The following is a 20,043-nucleotide window of genomic DNA, read 5'->3' on the forward strand; positions in this document are numbered from 1 at the left end:
TTTAGCTTCAAAATCTCGAAACTGAGAGCTGGAGTTGTGTCCCACAACCACGGCGTTATTGTTCTTACGCCGTGGCGAAACAAATTGTTCGATCCGGTCGAATGCAAGAGCCCTGTAGAGTGTCATTTGTGCTACCACTCGTATTTCGAGGTATGAAATCGTGCATACTTCTCGATTCATTTGTAGCAAAGACGTGCGTGGCTGCTGTAAGTTACGTCGTTGTGCCCTGGTAGGCGAGACTGCTCGAGGCAAAGCATTTTGAGGAGTTCTAGCTCGAGTCCAGACATCTCACCTATCAAATTCCAGCAAGTGCGCGGGGTGGGTCGTGCTTACAGTGCCAGTGGCTTCCTCTTTGAAGCTGTTCCTCCAGGCCAAGTTGGCATGACACGGCATGTTCTGACTCGAAGTGTTTTTTTCACCGACTCGTGCCTGCTGACTCTTGTTTTGGTCTTTCGCCTCCTCACGGAGTCCCACACGACCCCATTTCAAGCTGGGGAAGAACCCAAAGCAGTTCCTCTCATATTTTGGTACCGGGACTCGGCACCGTAGTACACGTATTGTGCTACTCTAGACTATGATGTTGGTTGCGTGGTCTCCATATTATTGACCCTAACTTAGAGTCTCGAAAACGTGGTCTCTGAGACGCGGCTTGGCCTGTCGTGCAGCCATCTTAGCTGCTGCTTATCCTAAAGCACAGGAGTGGTATATAACTAGACTGCACGAACGGGCAGGAGAACCACTGCACAGTTCGTTGCAATTGTAAGAGATCAACGCACCAACGCAGATTTTTCCGGGGTTTGCCAGAAAGGAATATGTGCTGAAGATCGAGCTCATGGTAGCGAGATGATCGGAAAAGTGATCGGAAATGTAATCGGAAAGGAACTGGCCCGGTGTTGTGCTCGCATGCTCGCGGCAAGAGCGTGCCGAGAGGTCAGATGCTGGTGGAGGAGCTCTCTGGAAGTATGTTAGTCAGGAAGGAGGTGTCCAGGTTGTTGCTCTGCACAACGCATCGCCCTGCGGTCTGCCATTTGCTTAGCTCTTTTTGCTTGACTCGTGACCGTTTTGAATGAGAGGTGGTACACAGTAGTGCGGTAACTTCTCGAGTAATGCTCCCCAATAATGCAATCCAGATTTCTAGACGTAACGTTTAATCAAATCGGCGCTGAGAGCTCGGCAGGATACCTCGGTCACTTTCTTCACGGTTCTCTTTGTCGAACAGCTCGATGAACGACACGTATCATTGGCCGCGTCCTTCGCTCGCTGCGTCTACCCCATATGAGGGGTCTCTCAAAACGTGGCACGCTTGCGCAAGATGGAGCTTTCAAAGACCGGCATCCAGAAGCAGGGGACAGCTGAATCGGAAGTTACCATAATTTATGCTTTCCTTAACACGCTCTTCTCGGACATAGCGAGGACCGTGGGATGCTCGATAACTACCTAGTCTAACGCCTTCATGCTCGTAGTCGTCCACTCTCGCCCAGTCTCAGACAGAGACTATGAAGCACAGTCGGTTTCCGACCGATTCGTGCCCAGTTTTTGCCCTGCGTAACAACTTCAAGATGTTCATAAGGCTGGAACATATTCCCCGCATGCAAAAAATCATGCTTCTAAGTGCGGATAGCGCCACCAAGGACACCACCAGTGAAACCTTGACCACCACCTCGACCTCGTCCCAGACCTCCTCGTCCAGCCATACCACCTCTAGCACCGCCACGACCCCTTCCTCGTCCTTGGTCTCTCTGGAATGCATTGGTGGTGCCTGCGGTTCTCGTTTCCAACACCTTCTCATTCGACTCAAGTATTCCCATAGCCTTGTCCGACAGTGAGATGATCTGGCTCTGCAACCTAGACAACTCTCCACCCTTGCGGAAGACAACTGCGTCGTTGACCTGGTCGAGTGCAGCCGCAAGCTCCTCGTGCGAGATCATCTTGGAAACTATGGCCGTGATCTTCACCTCGTCGAGCTCGAACATGTCGCTCAGTGTGCTAACAGAAAGAGTGTCATAATATGGTGCATAGGTGAACAGGTAGGTCCTTAGACCCTCCTCTTGTATCTGCTCCGACAACATCTTCTTGATCTTGTCCTTGTCATTACCCAGAAGATCCCAGATCGCGATCTTAGAGATGAGTTCTTGACATTTCTTCCAATCACCACTTGATAGAGCCTTGGCTGCTTGCATTACATGGTCTCTGGTGTTCTCAGGTGGACCTTGGAAGACCTGTCGCTCTGCGTACTCTAGCATACGTCGGAATGTCTTCGAGATGACTCGTTTCCGTACATCTGGTGACGAGCCGGTCTGTGCAAGAAGTGGGATCTCGAGAAGCATACTGCAAGTCAGGTAAATGCATTCTAGCAGCTCCAGATTGATGTGCAAGTGGAAAGGAAGTTGTCGTTGGCGCTCGAGTCGTTCTTGCTCGGGCGTGACTGTGCTATACCGCTGCATCATCACACCTTGAGCGAGCAGCTCCTTTTGCCGACCAGAGCCACAGATTTCTTGTAGAACACCTTGCGCGTCGTAGCAGAGGCCTGCTCGGAAGGCGCAAAGACCGATCTGAACCAGTGTTCTGTTGAAGAGTATCTGCGTGCTGACATCGAAACTAGCGATGTTCTCTGTCAAATGTGACATGAGCATGAGATCTCGTGCTCGGTAGAAATGCTCTTGTAGAGCCAGGAAATAGATTTGGCACAGCATTGCTCGAGCGCGGATGATGCCTTCGCTGTTCTCGAAAAGGAAAGTACACAAAGCTTGTACCAGCGGCTCGACTTCTGTGAACTTATCTCGAGGTGTCAGATCAGAGTTAAGGCTTGATGGCAGATCGGCCCATGTCTTCTCTTCCAAGATCTTAACGACCTGCGCTGGTTTGAAGTAGATGTGCTCCAATCTTCTGATGGCGATTCTGTTGATACCATCAATCTGCTTGCCAATTTCAGGTTTCTTGCCGATGGTTTCGTAGTAGATCGAAGCTCGCACAATGTCGTTGTACAGGGCTTGTTCGTCGCGCAGACGCTCGATATATTCGGCGGTGTGAGGATCCGTCTGCTGCAATGACCGGGTAAGCTCGTCATCTAATCTTTCAGCGAGAGACACAATGCTGCCCGGGACCTTGAACAGCTTGTCTGTGGGTGGCTGCTTATCGTCGTCTTCCCACTCTTCCGCGCCCTCAATAACAACCAACGAAGGGTTCTGCTCGAGAGTTTCCAGTAAAAGAGCGAACTCTCGTTGTGCTCCTTTCCACTGCTCCTGCGACATGTAGTTCTGCACAGATGAGGCTGTGACATCAAACCTCGTTGAGACGATGGTAAGCAGTACTCGAACCTTCTGATATGCAGTCTGTGCCACCTCGAGTAGTCTCTCCATAATCCTTATCTGCTCTTGTCGGTCGGTGTTCTTCCTTCCTCTTGATTCGAGAATCGTTCGAAGATGCTTGAGAATGCTTTCTGGAGTGTAGACAAGCGCTCTGCCACCTCTGCCGACGGTCGCAAAGCCTTCATCGTCGAGGTCCGCGTCTACCTGAGCACCAATTTGTCGGTCTTTTCGAGCCGCCCTAGGCACAGGTTGCTCTTCTTCCTCGTCTTCTGACTCCATGAAGGCGTCTTTGTCTTGCCGGTATTTGTCGACCTCTGTAACATATTCCTTGTTGTTCTTCTTGATCTTCTGCTTCATGGCATTGAAACCTCGCGCATTATTGGCATTCATCTTTTTACCGCTGCTCTTCTGTTTTTCATTCGTCTCATTGACGAGTTCTTCGAGATCGGCGATGATTTTGACATATATCTTGGGTGTGCCACCCTGCTGGATGACTTTCTGCACTTGTCTGTTCAGGTTGTCGAATTCTGCCTCTGTGTTAGTCCATCATCACAAAACAACCTTCCTCTAACCTACCAGCCGATATTATCGACCAATCCTGGTTCTTTTGTGCATTCTCGATCTTGTTGATCGTCTGCTGGACTTCAGCGAGCCGCTTGTCCTTCGCAGACTTGACCACTCTTTCGCCTTCATCTTCGTCGCTATCTTCTGACTCTTCGCCTCCAACAGACGGCTTCAAGAAACGGCTGGCGCCGCCTTTCAGGTCGTCATCTGAGGACGAATCATCAGATTCTTCCTCATCTTCTTCCTCTTCGGATGACTCTTCCTCCGACTCTTCCTTTTCCTGGTAGAGCTCTTCTTCCTCGGAAGAGCTGGACTCGCTGTCGCTGTCACCGCCGTGGAAAAATCGGGAAGACATCTTGAGCTGGTTGATTGATAGAATTGCGAAGCCGAAGGGGCGAAATATCTGGCTGATGTTGGTCTTCGAAAACCGAATGTGCCAAGGCTGATATCGCACACTATTGCCCCACCCTAAGGCAGATATCACCCGTGTCAGGCAAACGCGTCTCTTCCGCAGTCACAGCCTCCGCCCGAAATATCAACTGGCTGTTTGTACAAAAGTGATAAGGACTGGCGTACCCTTCAAGCACGGAATCTGAATTCTAGATACGTCTCACAGACTCGCAAACCGATCGAGGCCGGCCTCAATAACAGCGATAAATACGCGCCTGATAATGGCTTTTACAAGGTACTGGCGTGCCCCCAGAATTTATTAAACTAAGCCGCCAGCATGGTAGTTCGCATGGAGACAAGATACCTGCAGGTAACCACCGTGATATTGCGAGGAAGGCACCAGAGACTATTATTGAAGTAACATGCACTTTACAGCTGCCACTGTAAGAAAGGACGCTGGTGCTCGTTGGCCAGCAACATATCAGAAGCTGGGCCACTACTTGGAAAGAGCATATCTACATGCAGTCCGTCAATTCCTTGCACTTTGTTCCCTAATTCTGTTGAGCTCGCACGTCTCTCCCTCTGGCTCTCGTTCTGTTCTCACCCTTGGCTTCATCCACCACTAGAGGCGCATATCGCCATCTCGCCTTTCATTCGTCTCCTGCCTTCCCTGCCCACTCACTTCCAATCGACGCTGCCTGTAGCCATCTTGTTGGCAGGCTTGTTAGTGAAGCGAACGAGCCGCTGCCGATTGTACTGACTCACAACTGTGATTCCTGCTTACACACTATCTGTACCAATTCGTTTGTTGTAGGGAAGCGGTGATATGCAATTCACCTCAACGGAGAGCTTCATGCTCCGAGGTGCGCAACATAGCATGCTGAGTAGCGCATGGCGTCTACCATATCACTGCGTGTGAGACTGGGGTATTGGGTAGACTGAACATCTTCATAGTCGCCTGACGTTACAGATCTGACATCAGTGCCACTGTTGCATTGCGCCGTCCTCAAGTGTCCGAATGAAATCCCGATTCCGCTGATTCCTACTATTTCGTCGGCGGCTGGAATTTGGGGAGTCCATATAAACATCAGCAGGTGGTGGATAATACGCCGGACTTGGCTGCAACCGGATAGGCTGGTTCGGATCCAGATGGCTTGCTACCCTCTGGATGGCAGCTGGGATGCCTCCTTGCGACTGGTCCATAGTGGCAGCTCGTTGTCTGCCTGCTCGTTGCGTAGCCTGCGCATACAGGCTTTGCTGTGCACCATAGTGGTTACCGGCCATCTGGCCTTGTTGGTTCACCATGCCCATTGGGGCATAGTTCGAGGAAGGGTATGGCGGCGGCGCTCCCTGTGGTGGTGCGCCATGCATGTTTCCGTACGCTGGTGGTTGCTGAGAATAACTTTGTTGTGGGTATTGGTTCATCTGCATGGCGTATGCAGATTGGCTTGCAGCAGCAGCGGCCGCTTGTGCCTGGGCGGCCTGAGCGGCTTGTGCAGCCCTCTGCTTACTCAAGGCCTCTGCCTGTTGCTGTTGTTGCACACCGGGCGGTGGAGGTTTGCCAGAAGCATTCTTCAAATTCATAGGAGGCACGAACGGCTGTGTAAATTTGGCCTGCGTAATGAATGGGTGCAACTTCGCTTGCTGAGGTGTCCAACGTTCCAGAGGATTGATGTTGAGAAGCCCTCGGACGAAGTCTATGAAGGCAACACGGTTGTTCATTTCTGTCTGGATTAGCGCTCGCATTAAGTACTGACTTGCTGAACTTACCTCTTTCTACTTCAGCTTGTTTCATGTTCTTCCTTGGCATCGAGTAACTCCTGATAATATCTGGTAGTGTGGTTGCCTGAAAGTACTTCTTGCTCGGTTGCTCCTTCACGTTGTGCTCACGAGCGTATTGCTCCATGCCCTTCAGGCGATAGCCTCTTCGACCATATTCGTCACTTGTTTTCTCGAAAAATTCGCCTGACTGTTTACCCATCTCAAGCATCCAAGTTGGCGGCAAGCCGAGCATTTCGGTGATGCGAGAGACCTGGTTATACTCGGATGAACCAGGGAACAGTGGAAGACCAAGAAACAACTCAACCACGATGCAGCCCAGAGACCACATGTCTATGGCAGAAGAGTAAGGTAAACCCAGGAGAACCTCGGGCGAGCGGTAAAACCGTGACTGAATATATGTATACACAGTCTGTCGCTCATCGCAAGCAGAACCAAAGTCAATGATCTTGATGATTGGACTTTCGAGGTTCTTGAGAAGGATATTTTCTGGTTTGAGATCGCAATGTATTAGTCGCGCTTTGTTGAGCAGGGTGAGGCCATTGAGCAGTTGTTGTGCAAAGACACGAACCAGAGTTGTGCTAAGTCCTCGGAACTGGTTCTGCTTGATAAGTTCATACAGATTGACACTCAGCAGCTCGAAACACAAACATAGATGTTGTCTGTGAATGAAGGTGTCCTTCAGTCTCAGCAGGTGATGATCGTCGTTTTTGTCCAGCTTCTGATTCAGCAGGTCGAGGACCGAAACTTCCATCATACTCTGATTGAAGTAGGCAGTCTTATTCTTGATCACCTTCACTGCTACCACTTCCTGGGTTCTCAGATTCTGACATTTTACGACCTGGCCGAAGGTGCCCTGGCCGAGCACATCCAAGATCAGATATCTGTTCTTGTGGCCTGCTTCTTCACTCCCAAGAATATCGTTGACATACAGGATGTAGTCACTATCCTCATTGTCATAGCCGTCGTTTTTCACGCCCTTGCTCGGCTTCGTCAACACTCGTCTCGGATTGCGGGAGGACTCGTATTTGAAGCCTGGGTTGCAAATGCGGTACGTGGCTGGTAGGTGGGTAGTCAATGCTTGCAGAGGGCTCAGAAACCCTCCTTCGGGGTCGGCACGGCGGTATAGAGGTTGCTGATTGATCTTGTGCTGGATATCTTGCATGCTCTGCACTTTGCGAAACCTCGGAACAGGGCCAAGACTTGGCTGCGGTGCCTGACTGGAGTTGCCTGGCGATCGAGCGTCCCTCGAGGACATTGACTGATTCGGAGCAGAACCGCCGAAGTAAGAGTCGGGGCTCATGTCGGACCGTTGAAGCGAAGGTAAGAATTGCGAGTTGAATCTGCTCGGTGTGGGAGGTTCGCCGTAACGTTCGGTACTGTAAGTTCGAGTGGGAGATTGCCGCGAAACAGGAGTCTGAATATTATAGTTGAAGGAGCCCGGTTGCTGCGACTTGGGACTGGAAACATGAGAACCGGTAGTAGAGACATTCATGGGAGAATACCTTTGAGCCGCGGAGCTCTCCTGCATGAATTGCGCTGATAGTCTATGGTGGTGACTCGGCCGCGAGGGGTATTTCGATCTGTTGAATGGATCTGCGTCTTCCATCTGGACGTCGGTTTCGCCGTTTCGTGCATATTCCTGAGGCGGAATGCCAGCGTTGGAGTTCATGGCTGCCATGTTTATGTTCGCAACGGATCGCTGGTAGGGCTCGTACTTCGGCTCGTATGCGAAGCCTTCTTGCAGGCTGGTCGGCTGTTGGCTTTGACTTGCTGCCTCGAGATTGCTGGCCTGTCTGAACTGGGCTTGATTTTCGGAAAGGTGTAGGTTATTCATGCTCACTGCTGACCCTCCCGTTCTTGGTGAACTTGCTACAGTACGCCAGTGTCTCGGATAGCGGCGAGGGGTATCGAAGTGCTTCCAGCGAAATTGTGAGGACAATCCTTCACTTTGTTGGTCACTGACGTGGCTTGGTCAAAGCGGAGTCGGATCGCGCAAGCTGACAGTCAGAGCGACACTGTACGGCAGAGCGGCGGTGACTATGCATTGTCCACAGATCAGATGCCTTCAATACTGCATCTTGGTCGAGTGAAGGAGGGGAGGCAGTGAAAGGTGAATCTGGCCGAAGTGAGTTGTTCTCGGCGGCAGTGCTACTGGCCAGAGGTTGCAGGTCGCAGGTTGGGCCGCGAGCGCTTGATGAGTGATTACAGTAGCTCGAGTCGCGATAATGCGGCTCAGTATCCTTCGAATATACAGGTACTCGATTGCGTTTGAGCGACAAGTGAGCAATGCCCAGCTTTGCCTTGAGTGCGCTGGTAGAACAACAAAGACGATTCAATGATTGTGAAAAGCGTAAAGCGACTACACGAAGCCGCTCCTGCGCCTGAGCATGCTGCTTTCTCAGCCCGCCAGAGATCTCTCATTAAGTGCCAAGATGATACTTTCATGTGAAATTGAGTGATACAGTACGGATCTCAGTGACTACAAATGGGATTTCTCTAAGGATATATCTTTTCCAGACCCGTTCCTTCTGCGTGTACTTCATCTCCCAATCGAACAACTTCCCTCAGAATATCTCTACCTCACCGTCGCCTGGAATTATTGCAAGGATTCGCAACTCCATTGGTCGAAATTCATCAGTGCACGCTAATCCCAATCAGTCATAGTCTTATCGTGACTGGAGCCTTGCTCTGGACGTCGTCATCATTCCTGCCGCAACCGGCGACAACTTCATCGATTCCTTCTTTCCACCTCCAGGTGGGTGTCGCAACCTCATCGGAGGCTACAAATCGTAGCGAGGTTGAAATGCCGCCTTCGTCCGAAGTTGGTGTCACAAATGGCGCCTCCGACAACCCGGAAGGGCCTAGTGGCGACAACGAGCAGACACAAGTTGTTCCCCCTAGTCTTGCTAGGGACGAGAGTGATGTTCTGCAGAGCCTGAACGCACAAGTACAAGATCAAGATGACCTGGAACGAAACATTGGTCGTGAAGCAGATCGTCTGCTCTCTGAACAAGCAAACCAACGAGAACAGCAGAGACTCGACAAGGTGCGGGAGCAGAAGAGGAAACTACTAGCTAAGATTCACTTGAACAATGATCAGATCCAGCAACCGATAGGCACTACCAGGCGCGCCAAGCTGAAGGCTGAGAATGAGCGTCTTAATGGTGACATCAAAGAGCTTGATACTGACCTTGGTGAAATCGAAGAACGGATGAAGCAACGCCAGGACGAGGCCGCTACGTCGTCACAGCAAGCAGCTGCATCTGGCAGGCTGCCAAACGAAAGCCAGAGAGACTTTCTGATCAGAACTGGCAAAATCACCCCTTTCTCCAAGTTCGGCCTTTCCAGTCATGGTGAATCTGCTGAGACTTTGTCCGGCGCGCTCCTGGACGCTGAGGAGGAGACTGAGGCTCTTGCTGAGGCACCTGAGTCTGGCCTCAAGTCTATGTCTCATCGAAATCTCAGACGACCTGGATTCGAGAAGCAATTGGAGGATGTGAGCACCGCCGACGAGCTTGATTCAGATGCACCGAGAAAGCGACGTAAGCTGGTGAAAGCTCCGCCTAAGCGTATCAAGCGCGACACGTCCGGCTCAGAATTCGAGAATGACGAAGTAATGGAAGATGAAGTTCTCAAGGATGAAACTAGCGATTTCATCGATGATGAAGATGACATGCCAGTGACGGCCGGCAAGCAGAAACGCAAAAGCAAGAAAATTGCAACAATCGACGAAGATGTCGAAGACTTCCGCGGTGTAGATGATGGTAACGCAAATGTCTACCGCTCACGCTTACATCGGTGGGCTCGTAGACGAAGGCGAGCGCGGGAGGTCGCGACCGGTCGACTGTCAGACGATGCGGATGAAAGTGGAGATGAGGAGCAGTTCGCTAACACCTTCGAGAAGGATTTGGAGGAAGCCTACATGCCGCATCCGACGACTCCTGATACTGTGTTTGACAGCGGCTACAAGATACCTGGTGACATATATCCCTCTCTGTTCGACTACCAGAAGACTGGTGTTCAATGGTTGCACGAGCTTTATCTGCAGCAAGTGGGTGGCATCATCGGTGACGAAATGGGTTTGGGCAAAACCATACAGATCATCGCCTTTCTCGCTGGTATGCACTACAGTGGAAAGCTTGACAAGCCTGTCATTGTAGTCTGTCCGGCTACGGTCATGAAGCAATGGGTGAACGAGTTCCATACTTGGTGGCCTGCTCTCAGAGTAAGTATCCTCCATTCTTCAGGGAGCGGCATGATCAACGTGCAGAATGAAGCAAGCAGAGAAGACAAGCTGCTCGACGAGGTCTGGGATCCAAGTCGACGAAACCAGCCCTTGACAGCAGCACAAAAGAGTGCTCGAAAGCTCGTCCAGCCAGTGCTAGAAAAAGGCGGCGTCCTCGTCACCACTTACTCAGGTCTTCAAAGTTATGCTCCGCTTCTGATTCCAGTCGACTGGTCGTATGCGATCCTGGATGAAGGACACAAGATCCGGAATCCGAACACCGCAATCACGATCTACTGCAAAGAGCTACGAACGCCGAACAGAATCATTCTCTCCGGCACGCCCATGCAAAACAACTTGATTGAGCTTTGGTCGCTCTTTGATTTCGTCTTCCCAATGCGACTTGGTACACTAGTCAATTTTCGAAATCAATTTGATATACCAATCCGTCAAGGTGGCTATGCAAATGCATCAAATTTGCAGGTGCAGACCGCCTTGAAATGTGCCGAGACCCTCAAGGATGCCATCAGTCCTTATCTATTGCAAAGATTCAAGGTTGATGTTGCATCTGATCTGCCTAAAAAGAGCGAGCAGGTCTTATTCTGCAAGCTTACCAAGCTACAGCGTGAGCATTATCAGCGATTTCTGGGGTCCGGAGACCTCGATGCAATCATAGCAGGGAAGCGTCAAGTCCTTTATGGCGTAGATATTCTTCGCAAAATTTGCAATCACCCTGATCTGACAGATCATCGAAACTTGTCGATCAAGTCAGGCTACGATTATGGCAACCCAGCAAAATCGGGCAAGATGAAGGTCGTAGGGTCACTCCTTGAGCTTTGGAAGAATACAGGTCACAAAGCGCTTTTGTTTGCACAGCACAGAATCATGCTTGACATCTTGGAGAAGTTCGTCAGATCGATTCCTGGACTCAAATACCGACGCATGGACGGCAATACACCTATCCAGCAGAGACAGAGTATGGTTGATGAGTTCAATATCAACCCAAATCTACATGTGTTTCTGCTCACAACGAAAGTTGGTGGTCTGGGCATTAATCTCACCGGAGCTGATCGGGTCCTCATCTATGATCCAGACTGGAATCCTTCTACTGATTTGCAAGCCCGGGAGCGTGCTTGGCGACTAGGTCAGAAGCGGGAGGTCTCCATTTACCGACTCATGACTGCTGGCACCATTGAAGAGAAGATCTACCACAGACAAATCTTCAAGCAGTTCTTGACCAACAAGATCTTGAAAGATCCGAAGCAACGACAGACGTTCCATCTGAGCGACTTACATGACTTGTTCAGCCTAGCAGAAGAAGGCGCTCCGACCGAGACAAGCACTTTGTTCCAAGATGCAGAAATCAGAATGAAGCAGGCCGACACCAAGACAGCAGATGGCGAAGAAGCTGATCCAGAGACGCATAGCACAGGGACGGCTAACGGAGATAGCATTCAAGCTCTGCCAGGTATCTCAGCTATGGAACAGTATGCTGGCGAAATTGCAGAAGAGCAGCAAGCCAACAAAGATGGCGCAGCAAATTCCGAAGCCCGCATGATGGAAGGTATTTTCTCAAAATCCGGCATTCACTCAGCCATGGAGCATGATGCTATCATTGGAGGCAACAGCAAGAAGACCGCTGCTAACCCAGCTATGGTCGAGGCTGAAGCCAAAAGAGTTGCATACGAGGCCGCCAAAGAACTCGAGAAAGCTGGAGAGCTGGCCCGAACTGTACAGCCAGGTGTTCCAACATGGACAGGGCAATTTGGCGTATCTGGTAGACCACAAGAGACCACTGCTCGGTCAGCATTCGGCAGTTCGGCGCGCAATCGAGGTGGTGCTATTGGATCATCTAGCTTGCTTGCAGGCATCCAACGACCAGCCTTGAATGGGAACACTCTAGGTAGCAGCCCTCGCACAGCAAGCCCAGCGCGTTCCGTGGCATCGACGGCCTCGCGTGCTGGTACGCCTACCGCATCTGGAAGCAAAGACTTTGCTAAGCTCATCCGTGACTACTTGTCTGCTCATGGTGGCAGTGTCTATACGCAGATGCTGATCGACCACTTCAATCGCTATTGCACGACTGCGCAGGCGACTGCCGACTTCAAGGAGACACTGAAGATCATAGCCACATTGGACAAAGGTGGCAGAGGCAGAGGGCGGTGGGTCCTGAAGGACCAGTACAAGAAGTGAGTAGTCGCCCCCTTGAATCCGGTGTGGTAGGAGCTTTGACATTTGCATTAGAGTTATGATACCCTTCAAGTTCTGCGTCTGATAGCAAGCGATAGCTCAATCTTCATCTAGAAGTCCTTGAGGAGACCAATATTCCCACTCGGGACATTGCTTGTCCACCCATACCAGCGAGTCTGCCAGTAGATCATCAATCACAGTTTGTGCTCGTGCCTTTGGCCAATTCAAGTTAATCCGTAGCAAGCTAACCGTAATGTTTCCGAGTAGCTGCAAAATCTCTAGCACCGTCGACTGATCCGTATTCAACTCCTTAGGGATAGACCGTATGAAATCCTTGTTAGCAATCGTGATGATCGTGAACCCGCTTTTCAAAGGCTCAAGACTCTTCACTGCATTCTTGATATCGTCTTCGGAAACTTGAAGTCCACCGCCGATGGCCTTACCCTTCTTCACACTTTCGCAACATTCTACTACCCCGATCAGCCCACCATTCTCGGCCACAGTCCGTTGACAGAGTTCCACAACCCGCACCGCAACACTACAGTAGAAATCCTTCAGATCAGCACCAAACACCTTAGCCCTCAGTCCATCCGCTTTCTTGCCACGCGCATTTGTGCCAGCTAATGGGTCAACGCCAACTGCGTGGCACATTCGAGCGAACTCTGCGCGGAACGATGGGTTTGACTTGATGGCGTCGGCATGCTCAACAGCGTAGTTGTGCAGGAGTGATTGGATGACTTCGCGTTGGGCGAGCAATGAGGCGGCGTTCGCAGACTTTAGCTGGGAGCCATGACTGCTGTAGGCCTGTGCTGCATTTCCACGACCAGTGAAGGCGCCGAGACCAACTCCTCGTCGCGAAGGCATCTTTGTGAAGAGACTGTCAAGATATACTCGCCATTATGCTTCCGGTAACCGTTTGCGTATCGAGTCGCAAAGGCACGTTCCGTGGTGGTGACGGCAGGGAGTGCTTACGTAACCGTCGTCCTTGCAGTAAAGATGGCAAGTTTGGCGAAAACCTTGGCAAGCTCGAAGCTCCACCCACAGTTGCGCTGCGCTCTGAAACTTTTACTCGAAATCGCTATCGCCAACTCCCTACCTCGTCGTCCTTCCCTACCATCTTGTACAACGTCGTGTCAACCGTCAAGATGCCTGCTCCTTCCACCACGTCGTAAGTACATTGCCGCCAGCTGACGTTGCATTGCAGGTATGGTCCATTTCCTCGCTGGTTCGCAACAATTGCGCCAGCTCGATCATCCCAAGAAGCTCGCACCGAAAGAACGTACCTCCAATACCAGATTTCGAGATGTGATGCTGGGGCGTTGAGGCAAGATCGAGCAATCTTTCTGCTTTCAAAAACATCGGCCAAGAGCGACACAAAAGAGCCTGCGCATGCACTCTGTCTTCTAGCTGCAACCACAATTCCTGAATTTGACAGGGTGTTGTCAGATGAGATTCAATGCGAGCAACCAGATGCATGTCGAAAGACCCCTGCAGCAAGTACAGCTCTTCTCACTGATTAAAATCATTTCGTCGAGTTTGCCAATCCTTCACCAGATCGAGAATGCCGCACCATAGCTGCAATTCCGACTCGGCGATTACTTCTTCACGTGGACCATACTGATGCGTGAAATACAGAACTGTCCCCACCAAGGATCAGGTCCTCGTCCCCGAGACCTTGTTGAAGAAGAGAAAGAGCCAGGAGAAGGCCAGAGAACAGCGAAATGCTGATATCGAGAAGAGAAAGAAGGTTAGTAAGCACATCTACACACCCTCGCTGTTTCGGTGATGATACCACAACCAACCACGCGACTAGACTACGGTCGATGTTGTCGCCTTGTTAACCATCTTTCGGGGCTGAGCAAACATTTCAATCCACATTCACACATCAAACCACGTCTCGAAGCATGACTGACATATGTTTCCAAGGCCAACAAGGAGAAGCGAGGCGTAATCTTCAAGCGAGCCGAGCAATACGTCAAGGAGTACCGCGACCAAGAGCGTGAGAAGATCAGACTCGCCCGTGAATCCCGACAGAACGGCAGCTTCTACGTTGAGGAGCAACCAAAACTTGTCTTCGTCGTCCGAATCAAGGGTATCAACAAGATCGCCCCCAAGCCACGAAAGATCCTCCAGCTCCTCCGACTCCTCCAGATCAACAATGGTGTCTTCATCAGACTTACCAAGGCCACACAAGAGATGTTGACCGTCATCAACCCATACATCGCCTACGGCTACCCCAACCTCAAATCCGTCCGAGAGCTCGTCTACAAGCGAGGATACGGAAAGATCGACAAGCAGCGAATCCCGCTCACCGACAACCAGCTGATCGAGGACAACCTGGGCAAGTACGGCATTGTCTGTATGGAGGATCTGATCCACGAGGTCTACACTGTCGGCCCCAACTTCAAGCAGGCATCCAACTTCCTCTGGCCATTCAAGCTGAGCAACCCAACTGGTGGCTTCAAGTCCCGAAAGTTCAAGCACTTCGTTGAGGGTGGTGATCTTGGTAACAGAGAGGAGAACATCAACGCTCTCATTAAGCAGATGAACTAAGTGCTCGGTTCAAGAGAAAGTTGACGATGAGAAGAGCAAAAGTCCCTATATGGTTGCATGGCATGACACGATGGCGTTGAATGATTGTCGGTAGCACGAGGTCGTCTAGATACTGGTGCGCAAAATGATACCGACTTTCCCTTCAATAAGCGTGTTGTCTATGTCTATACCCATGCATCATCAATCACTGCAGCCTCCGGTACATTGACTCGCACCTCCTTCCGATGTTGTTGACAGCTGTATGTATGATGGGTGCTTTACCATATCCACATAAACCTTTCCGAAAGTTCGAGTCATTTCTTTGCTTGTGTCATATGTCCCTCCCACACCTTGCTCATTGATCAATCATCGTCGACCATCACTAACATAAGCACCATCTACAAGCTGATGTTCTTTGGTTTGGGCAGCACCGGGCATACCCTTTCTTGGAGGACGCATTCCATCATGCTCGAACATATGACGGCGTGAGTTCATGATGGCATGGAGGAACGAGACCACGTACTTATCTCTAACTCAGAGACAAAAGCCGACGCTACTTATCTTGTCCCATGACTTGTCCCATATTGCCCGGCGAGGCCGACCCAGCGAACAGATCAACGAACAGTCTCATCTCCTATACAGGTCATCTTGGCTAGCCGGATGCGGTCTTGCGAGCACCTAGCTTACAGCGCAGATGCTGTGACTGGGCGTTATGCGTGACAGACGCTCTTGAAGTTTGGAAATTGTCAGGTTGGGAGGCTCGGGAGATCACCAGGGGGGTTCAGAAGCTGTTGGCGTTTGTTGACGAAGAATGCGTCGAGAAAGATCACTATCTTTGGATACGCAAGTGTTTGATGCGGTACGTACCTATGTTGAGCCTTGACGCTGTGCCCGTCCGAGTTATCACGTATCATAGCCACTGATCAGTTGCGTACGCAGCAGCCGTGACAACTAACACGATGCTTCCTGCTCTCCATATAAGACGAGAGCGTGGCGTTGGACGCACATCGCCTGCTTTACCATGTTTCGGAAGAAGCTATCGTTATATCCGCTGCATGAACAATGTCCGACACAGCATACCCGACCACAACAGCCCAAGATCGAAACTTCAGAGCACCCCTCCGGGACATCCTCGACAGCATCGGAGTCGGCAAGCATGTACCGGGAACGCGAATATACACTCACGCGGGCGACCGGAGTAAAAAGAGGCCTGTGCAGTTCGGGAGCGGACTTGGAATTGTTCACCCTGTGTATATTGCCCACGCACCGAATTATGACGAGACCGAGGAGGGCGTGAAGTTTATCCTGGCTCGGCAGAAGAGGGTCCGGGATGGGCGCAAGAAGGCGGGATTGGGCTCGGTTGGATGATCGCTTTGGGCCATGGGTGGGTTGTGGTCATATCGTTCGTCTATGGCTATGGGCATTAGATGCGACCGAAATCCGAGTGGTCTCTTATGCCTGATGGGCCAGTAGGACACGAGAAAGTCTTGTTTCATAGAGGCTGGTATCTTGGATAGTAATGGAGGTCCTCCCCAGCATCCGCACAGCATTCTTCCAATTGGCTGTGTATTTGCAGTTCACCCTGAGTCTGCTGATTACCTGAGGTTGCCCATTCACCTGCTCCACATCTTCGTAACTGTCATTCGGTCAGCCTCGCGGCTAGTCTTCACCCTAAGCTATCGATACCACCATTCTCGACCAGATTCTGCCTATTGGAAATTGTACACCTTCAGACCAAACCTCAACAGGCACCAGAATCAGACCAAATCCCCTGCCAGAATCAGTGATTATAGAGATGACGGCGGTACTGAGATTCTTAATACGCCGCTGCTGCCCAAGTGTGGAAGCAGTGCCGTTTTCATATTTGAGAAGGGTCCTAGTGGCCCAGCAGAAGGGTTTGTGAGAAAGCCCGATCTACTCACATTCTGAGGATTCGATTCTCTGGTCCCTTGAGCTTTCAAATGGCATAGAGACACTCAAGGAAAACTTGTGAAAATACGAGTCGGAGCATTGATCATTTGATCAATGACACCTCTGATATACAGACGACCTTCACGTACATATCATGACCGGAGCACCAGTTATTAATCGTTCGCGTGATTGGCGGTCAGTTGCTCTGCAAACCTGATGACCTCAACATGCACCACAGACACGATGGCGTACTATCTAACGCAAGACTTCCGTATCCGGGATTTTTATTAGAAGTTGCTCGTGAGAGATCGCGTCAGTTGACGCTTTCTCAGTCACGCCCAGTAATCGCTGTTGATTGGCTAACTCTAGTAATCTTGGCACAGGTCCCCGAGGTCGGACACTCTCTGTTACCGCTAATGATACAAGCTAGTAATCAGCAGCTAAAAGTGGGGCGTCATCAGCTTAAAGCCCACCTTCGTCAACATGTCGCTGACGAAACCGTCAGCGCTGTGAGATCCTATTCATTACTTTATTCTTTACAATGTAAAGACGATTTCTGGCGTATTTTTGTATCCCATCTTCATTTAGCGTGAGAATGCGTCAATTGACGCGATCTCTCACGAGCAACTTATATTACGAGGGAGAAAGCACTTAACGAAGCTTGCTTTGGTCGAGCAACTGGCCTTACTGACGCCCGTTGCTTTGTCGGAGCGGTCGCCAAACCTGCCCAAGATTGTGCTTGGTGCACTCATGCATGAACTTGGGAAGGTCTGCCGACTCCTTGTGCGACCGGCGGCACGTGATGAGACTACTACTCGTAGTGGTACATCTGGGACGCGACGACGTGGTCGGACCAAGTTACACCCACGCTCACAATTTTCTTGGGGTTCCGACTGGACGCATGCAGTTCGTTGTTTGACAGTGTTTAGGCCACTTCCCCGGTTCGTCCTGCTGTACACATTGGCAGGCATAAGTGAGCATCCGCACATGGTTTTGTGCTCTCGAACCGACGGGCTCAATGCTTGCTACGAACGAGTCAACGCCTGCTATGGTTCACTGGCGTCTTCCACGACGAAGGGATCAGATATGGAAGCTCACAGACTATGGACAGAGAATGGGCATTGATGGCCAAAGAGCTATCGATGGTTGATGAGAAGCAATACCCTCTGACGACGAAAGACCCAACGAGTATTCCGAGCAATGTTCTTCAAGAACAGCAATCTATAGGACGGAGTCCACCCTTCCAACGGCTTACACACGATCAATAAGTGTATCGGAAGGACTTCTTCTCCTTGTCTGTCAGATCAGTGAATGCAGCATCAGTGCTTTGTTCCATCTGCTCCATACTCTTCTGCTCGACCCCTCTTCGTCTGTTTTCAGAGTAACACAGATAGCCGTACGCCGAGATCGAAATGATGCTCACAACGATGCAACACAACAGACCGATATAGCCATTCGAATAGTCTGGTGCATTGTTGGCTTGGAATACCTGCGGCCCGAGGATGTTTCCAAGACAATAAGCAAGGAAGAAAATAGCATTCATTGAGACCTTCTTTGAATGGCCCGAGGTGTTCGCCATGGGTAAGGAGGTGGAAAGAACGTATGGAGCCCAGTACGTGTAAAACACGTAGTAAGCTGCAAGAAGCCCGGTGCTGTTGGATCGTGGAAGCTGCCACATGAGGATTGCGCATATCATCGGCACAAGGTTGCTGACTGCAATGGTGATGCAGCGCGAGTTCGGGACCTTGGCACAAATGAAGGCAAGTATCAATTGCCATACCGTGGCGAGCACCCCAGTCGGAATGCCCAGCAACACAGTGTTCAAGCGAGAATATCCCAGGCCACTAACAATGATGGCAGCAAAGGTGACAAGACCGCCGTTCGGGATGTTCTGGGAGCAAGAGAATATTGCCAGCAGCCACGTCTTCGGGTCCAGCAGGCACTCTTTGATCTGGTACCACTTGATCTTCTTGTCTTCTATGCCGGTGTTGTTGCCTTTGACACGAGTTAAACAGACGAACTTCTCTCTGTCTGACATCCAACGACAAGTGATTGGGCTGTCTGGCAGGCAAAACCAGACAACCACAGCCCATAGAACCGAGAACGCACCAAGCACCAGGAATAGCAAGCGCCACGGTGCCACCGAAGTGTTTGTCTGGCCGATACCATAGCTGATGATACCAGAGAAAATCGAGGATCCCTGATTGAACCAGAAAGCAACACGAATGGGCTGCTCTTTGTTCGTCCACCACATCACAGTCAAAATACTTGCAATCGGAAAGATTGAAGCCTCCGACATACCCATGATGAACCGGCACACAGCAAGGCCTGCGAAGTTCTGCGTAGCCGCAATACATAGCATCATGACCGCCCAGGAAAAGCAACTAATACTTAACATCTTGGCGACGGGGAATCGTTGAATGAGTAGTGCGGCGGGATATTCGAAGGCGAGGTACCCTGTGCGCATACATTAGTAAAGCGTAACGGCAGATTTGGTATTGGGAAGAGTGTTGGATACACAGCGCCTGGACGATCGAATCGAAACACGTTGTGCAGTGTCTCAACACCACCGCTTTAGATGAGACTTGTCGCTTGTGGGCAACGCGTGTCGGATAGCTTAGGGGAATTTACCGAAGTAGAATATGCTTCCGACCCAGGAATACTGATTGCCGACCAGGCGGGTGTCATCTCGCATGCCATATATCGCTGCGTTTGAGATGATGACTTTGTCGACGGCGGCGAGAATGATTGTTGCTGCGACCAAAGGGAGAATGATGAGGTCGATCTTCCACAGGACCTTACGAGCCTCGGTCTCTGTTACAGCTTCTCGGGCGATAGCAGGATCCAGGCTGGCTAGGAAAGTTGATGCGACATCAGCGTCTGCACGGCCTCGAGAGATGTCAAGTGTTGCATTTTCGGCCACGGCGCCATCGTTGGCAACTGGGGAGCTGTCGCTTCTGGCGCTTTTCTCGGTACTACCCATATCGAAGGTGCGCCGGGTCGCCTCTGAAGAATTAACAGTGGTTCGAACAAGCTTAGCTGGCAGCGAAAAAGTCGAAGATAGTTCTTGCTCGAGCTCAGTGTGTCTCGATCCTGATGTTGAGAGTCAGCCGCTTCTTAAGCAGAGAGGAAAGAGGATAA

The 20,043-nt window shown here is 50.8% G+C and overlaps 6 protein-coding genes across 6 annotated transcripts; 2 read left to right on the forward strand and 4 right to left on the reverse strand.

The window, feature by feature from the left end:
- Positions 1 to 1,607: 1,607 nt before the first annotated feature.
- Positions 1,608 to 4,227, reverse strand: NIP1 (Translation initiation factor 3 subunit c; the record flags this gene model as incomplete). Its single annotated transcript, XM_064876301.1, has 2 exons — positions 1,608 to 3,835; positions 3,885 to 4,227. The coding sequence occupies 2 exons, from the start codon at positions 4,225 to 4,227 to the stop codon at positions 1,608 to 1,610; spliced, it is 2,571 nt and encodes an 856-aa protein (XP_064727608.1).
- Positions 4,228 to 5,240: 1,013 nt separating this feature from the next.
- YAK1 (dual specificity protein kinase yak1) lies at positions 5,241 to 7,878 on the reverse strand (the record flags this gene model as incomplete). The annotated part of the gene is made up of 2 exons (XM_064876302.1): positions 5,241 to 5,986; positions 6,033 to 7,878. The coding sequence occupies 2 exons, from the start codon at positions 7,876 to 7,878 to the stop codon at positions 5,241 to 5,243; spliced, it is 2,592 nt and encodes an 863-aa protein (XP_064727609.1).
- A 969-nt stretch (positions 7,879 to 8,847) lies between these two features.
- rhp26 (DNA repair protein rhp26) lies at positions 8,848 to 12,462 on the forward strand (the record flags this gene model as incomplete). Its single annotated transcript, XM_064876303.1, has 1 exon — positions 8,848 to 12,462. One exon carries the CDS (start codon positions 8,848 to 8,850, stop codon positions 12,460 to 12,462), a length of 3,615 nt encoding a protein of 1,204 aa, XP_064727610.1.
- A 96-nt stretch (positions 12,463 to 12,558) lies between these two features.
- On the reverse strand, positions 12,559 to 13,323 carry dot2 (ESCRT II complex subunit Dot2; the record flags this gene model as incomplete). Its single annotated transcript, XM_064876304.1, has 1 exon — positions 12,559 to 13,323. The coding sequence occupies one exon, from the start codon at positions 13,321 to 13,323 to the stop codon at positions 12,559 to 12,561; it is 765 nt and encodes a 254-aa protein (XP_064727611.1).
- A 281-nt stretch (positions 13,324 to 13,604) lies between these two features.
- RPL7 (60S ribosomal protein L7) lies at positions 13,605 to 15,012 on the forward strand (the record flags this gene model as incomplete). Its single annotated transcript, XM_064876305.1, has 3 exons — positions 13,605 to 13,627; positions 14,095 to 14,206; positions 14,386 to 15,012. The coding sequence occupies 3 exons, from the start codon at positions 13,605 to 13,607 to the stop codon at positions 15,010 to 15,012; spliced, it is 762 nt and encodes a 253-aa protein (XP_064727612.1).
- Positions 15,013 to 18,163: 3,151 nt separating this feature from the next.
- PMZ80_007901 (uncharacterized protein) lies at positions 18,164 to 19,885 on the reverse strand (the record flags this gene model as incomplete). The annotated part of the gene is made up of 2 exons (XM_064876306.1): positions 18,164 to 19,359; positions 19,534 to 19,885. The coding sequence occupies 2 exons, from the start codon at positions 19,883 to 19,885 to the stop codon at positions 18,164 to 18,166; spliced, it is 1,548 nt and encodes a 515-aa protein (XP_064727613.1).
- Between the last annotated feature and the right edge of the window lie 158 nt (positions 19,886 to 20,043).

Source organism: Knufia obscura (assembly GCF_036327395.1).
Source record: "Knufia obscura strain CCFEE 5817 isolate CBS 148926 chromosome Unknown scaffold_10, whole genome shotgun sequence".
Lineage (NCBI taxonomy): Eukaryota > Fungi > Ascomycota > Eurotiomycetes > Chaetothyriales > Trichomeriaceae > Knufia > Knufia obscura.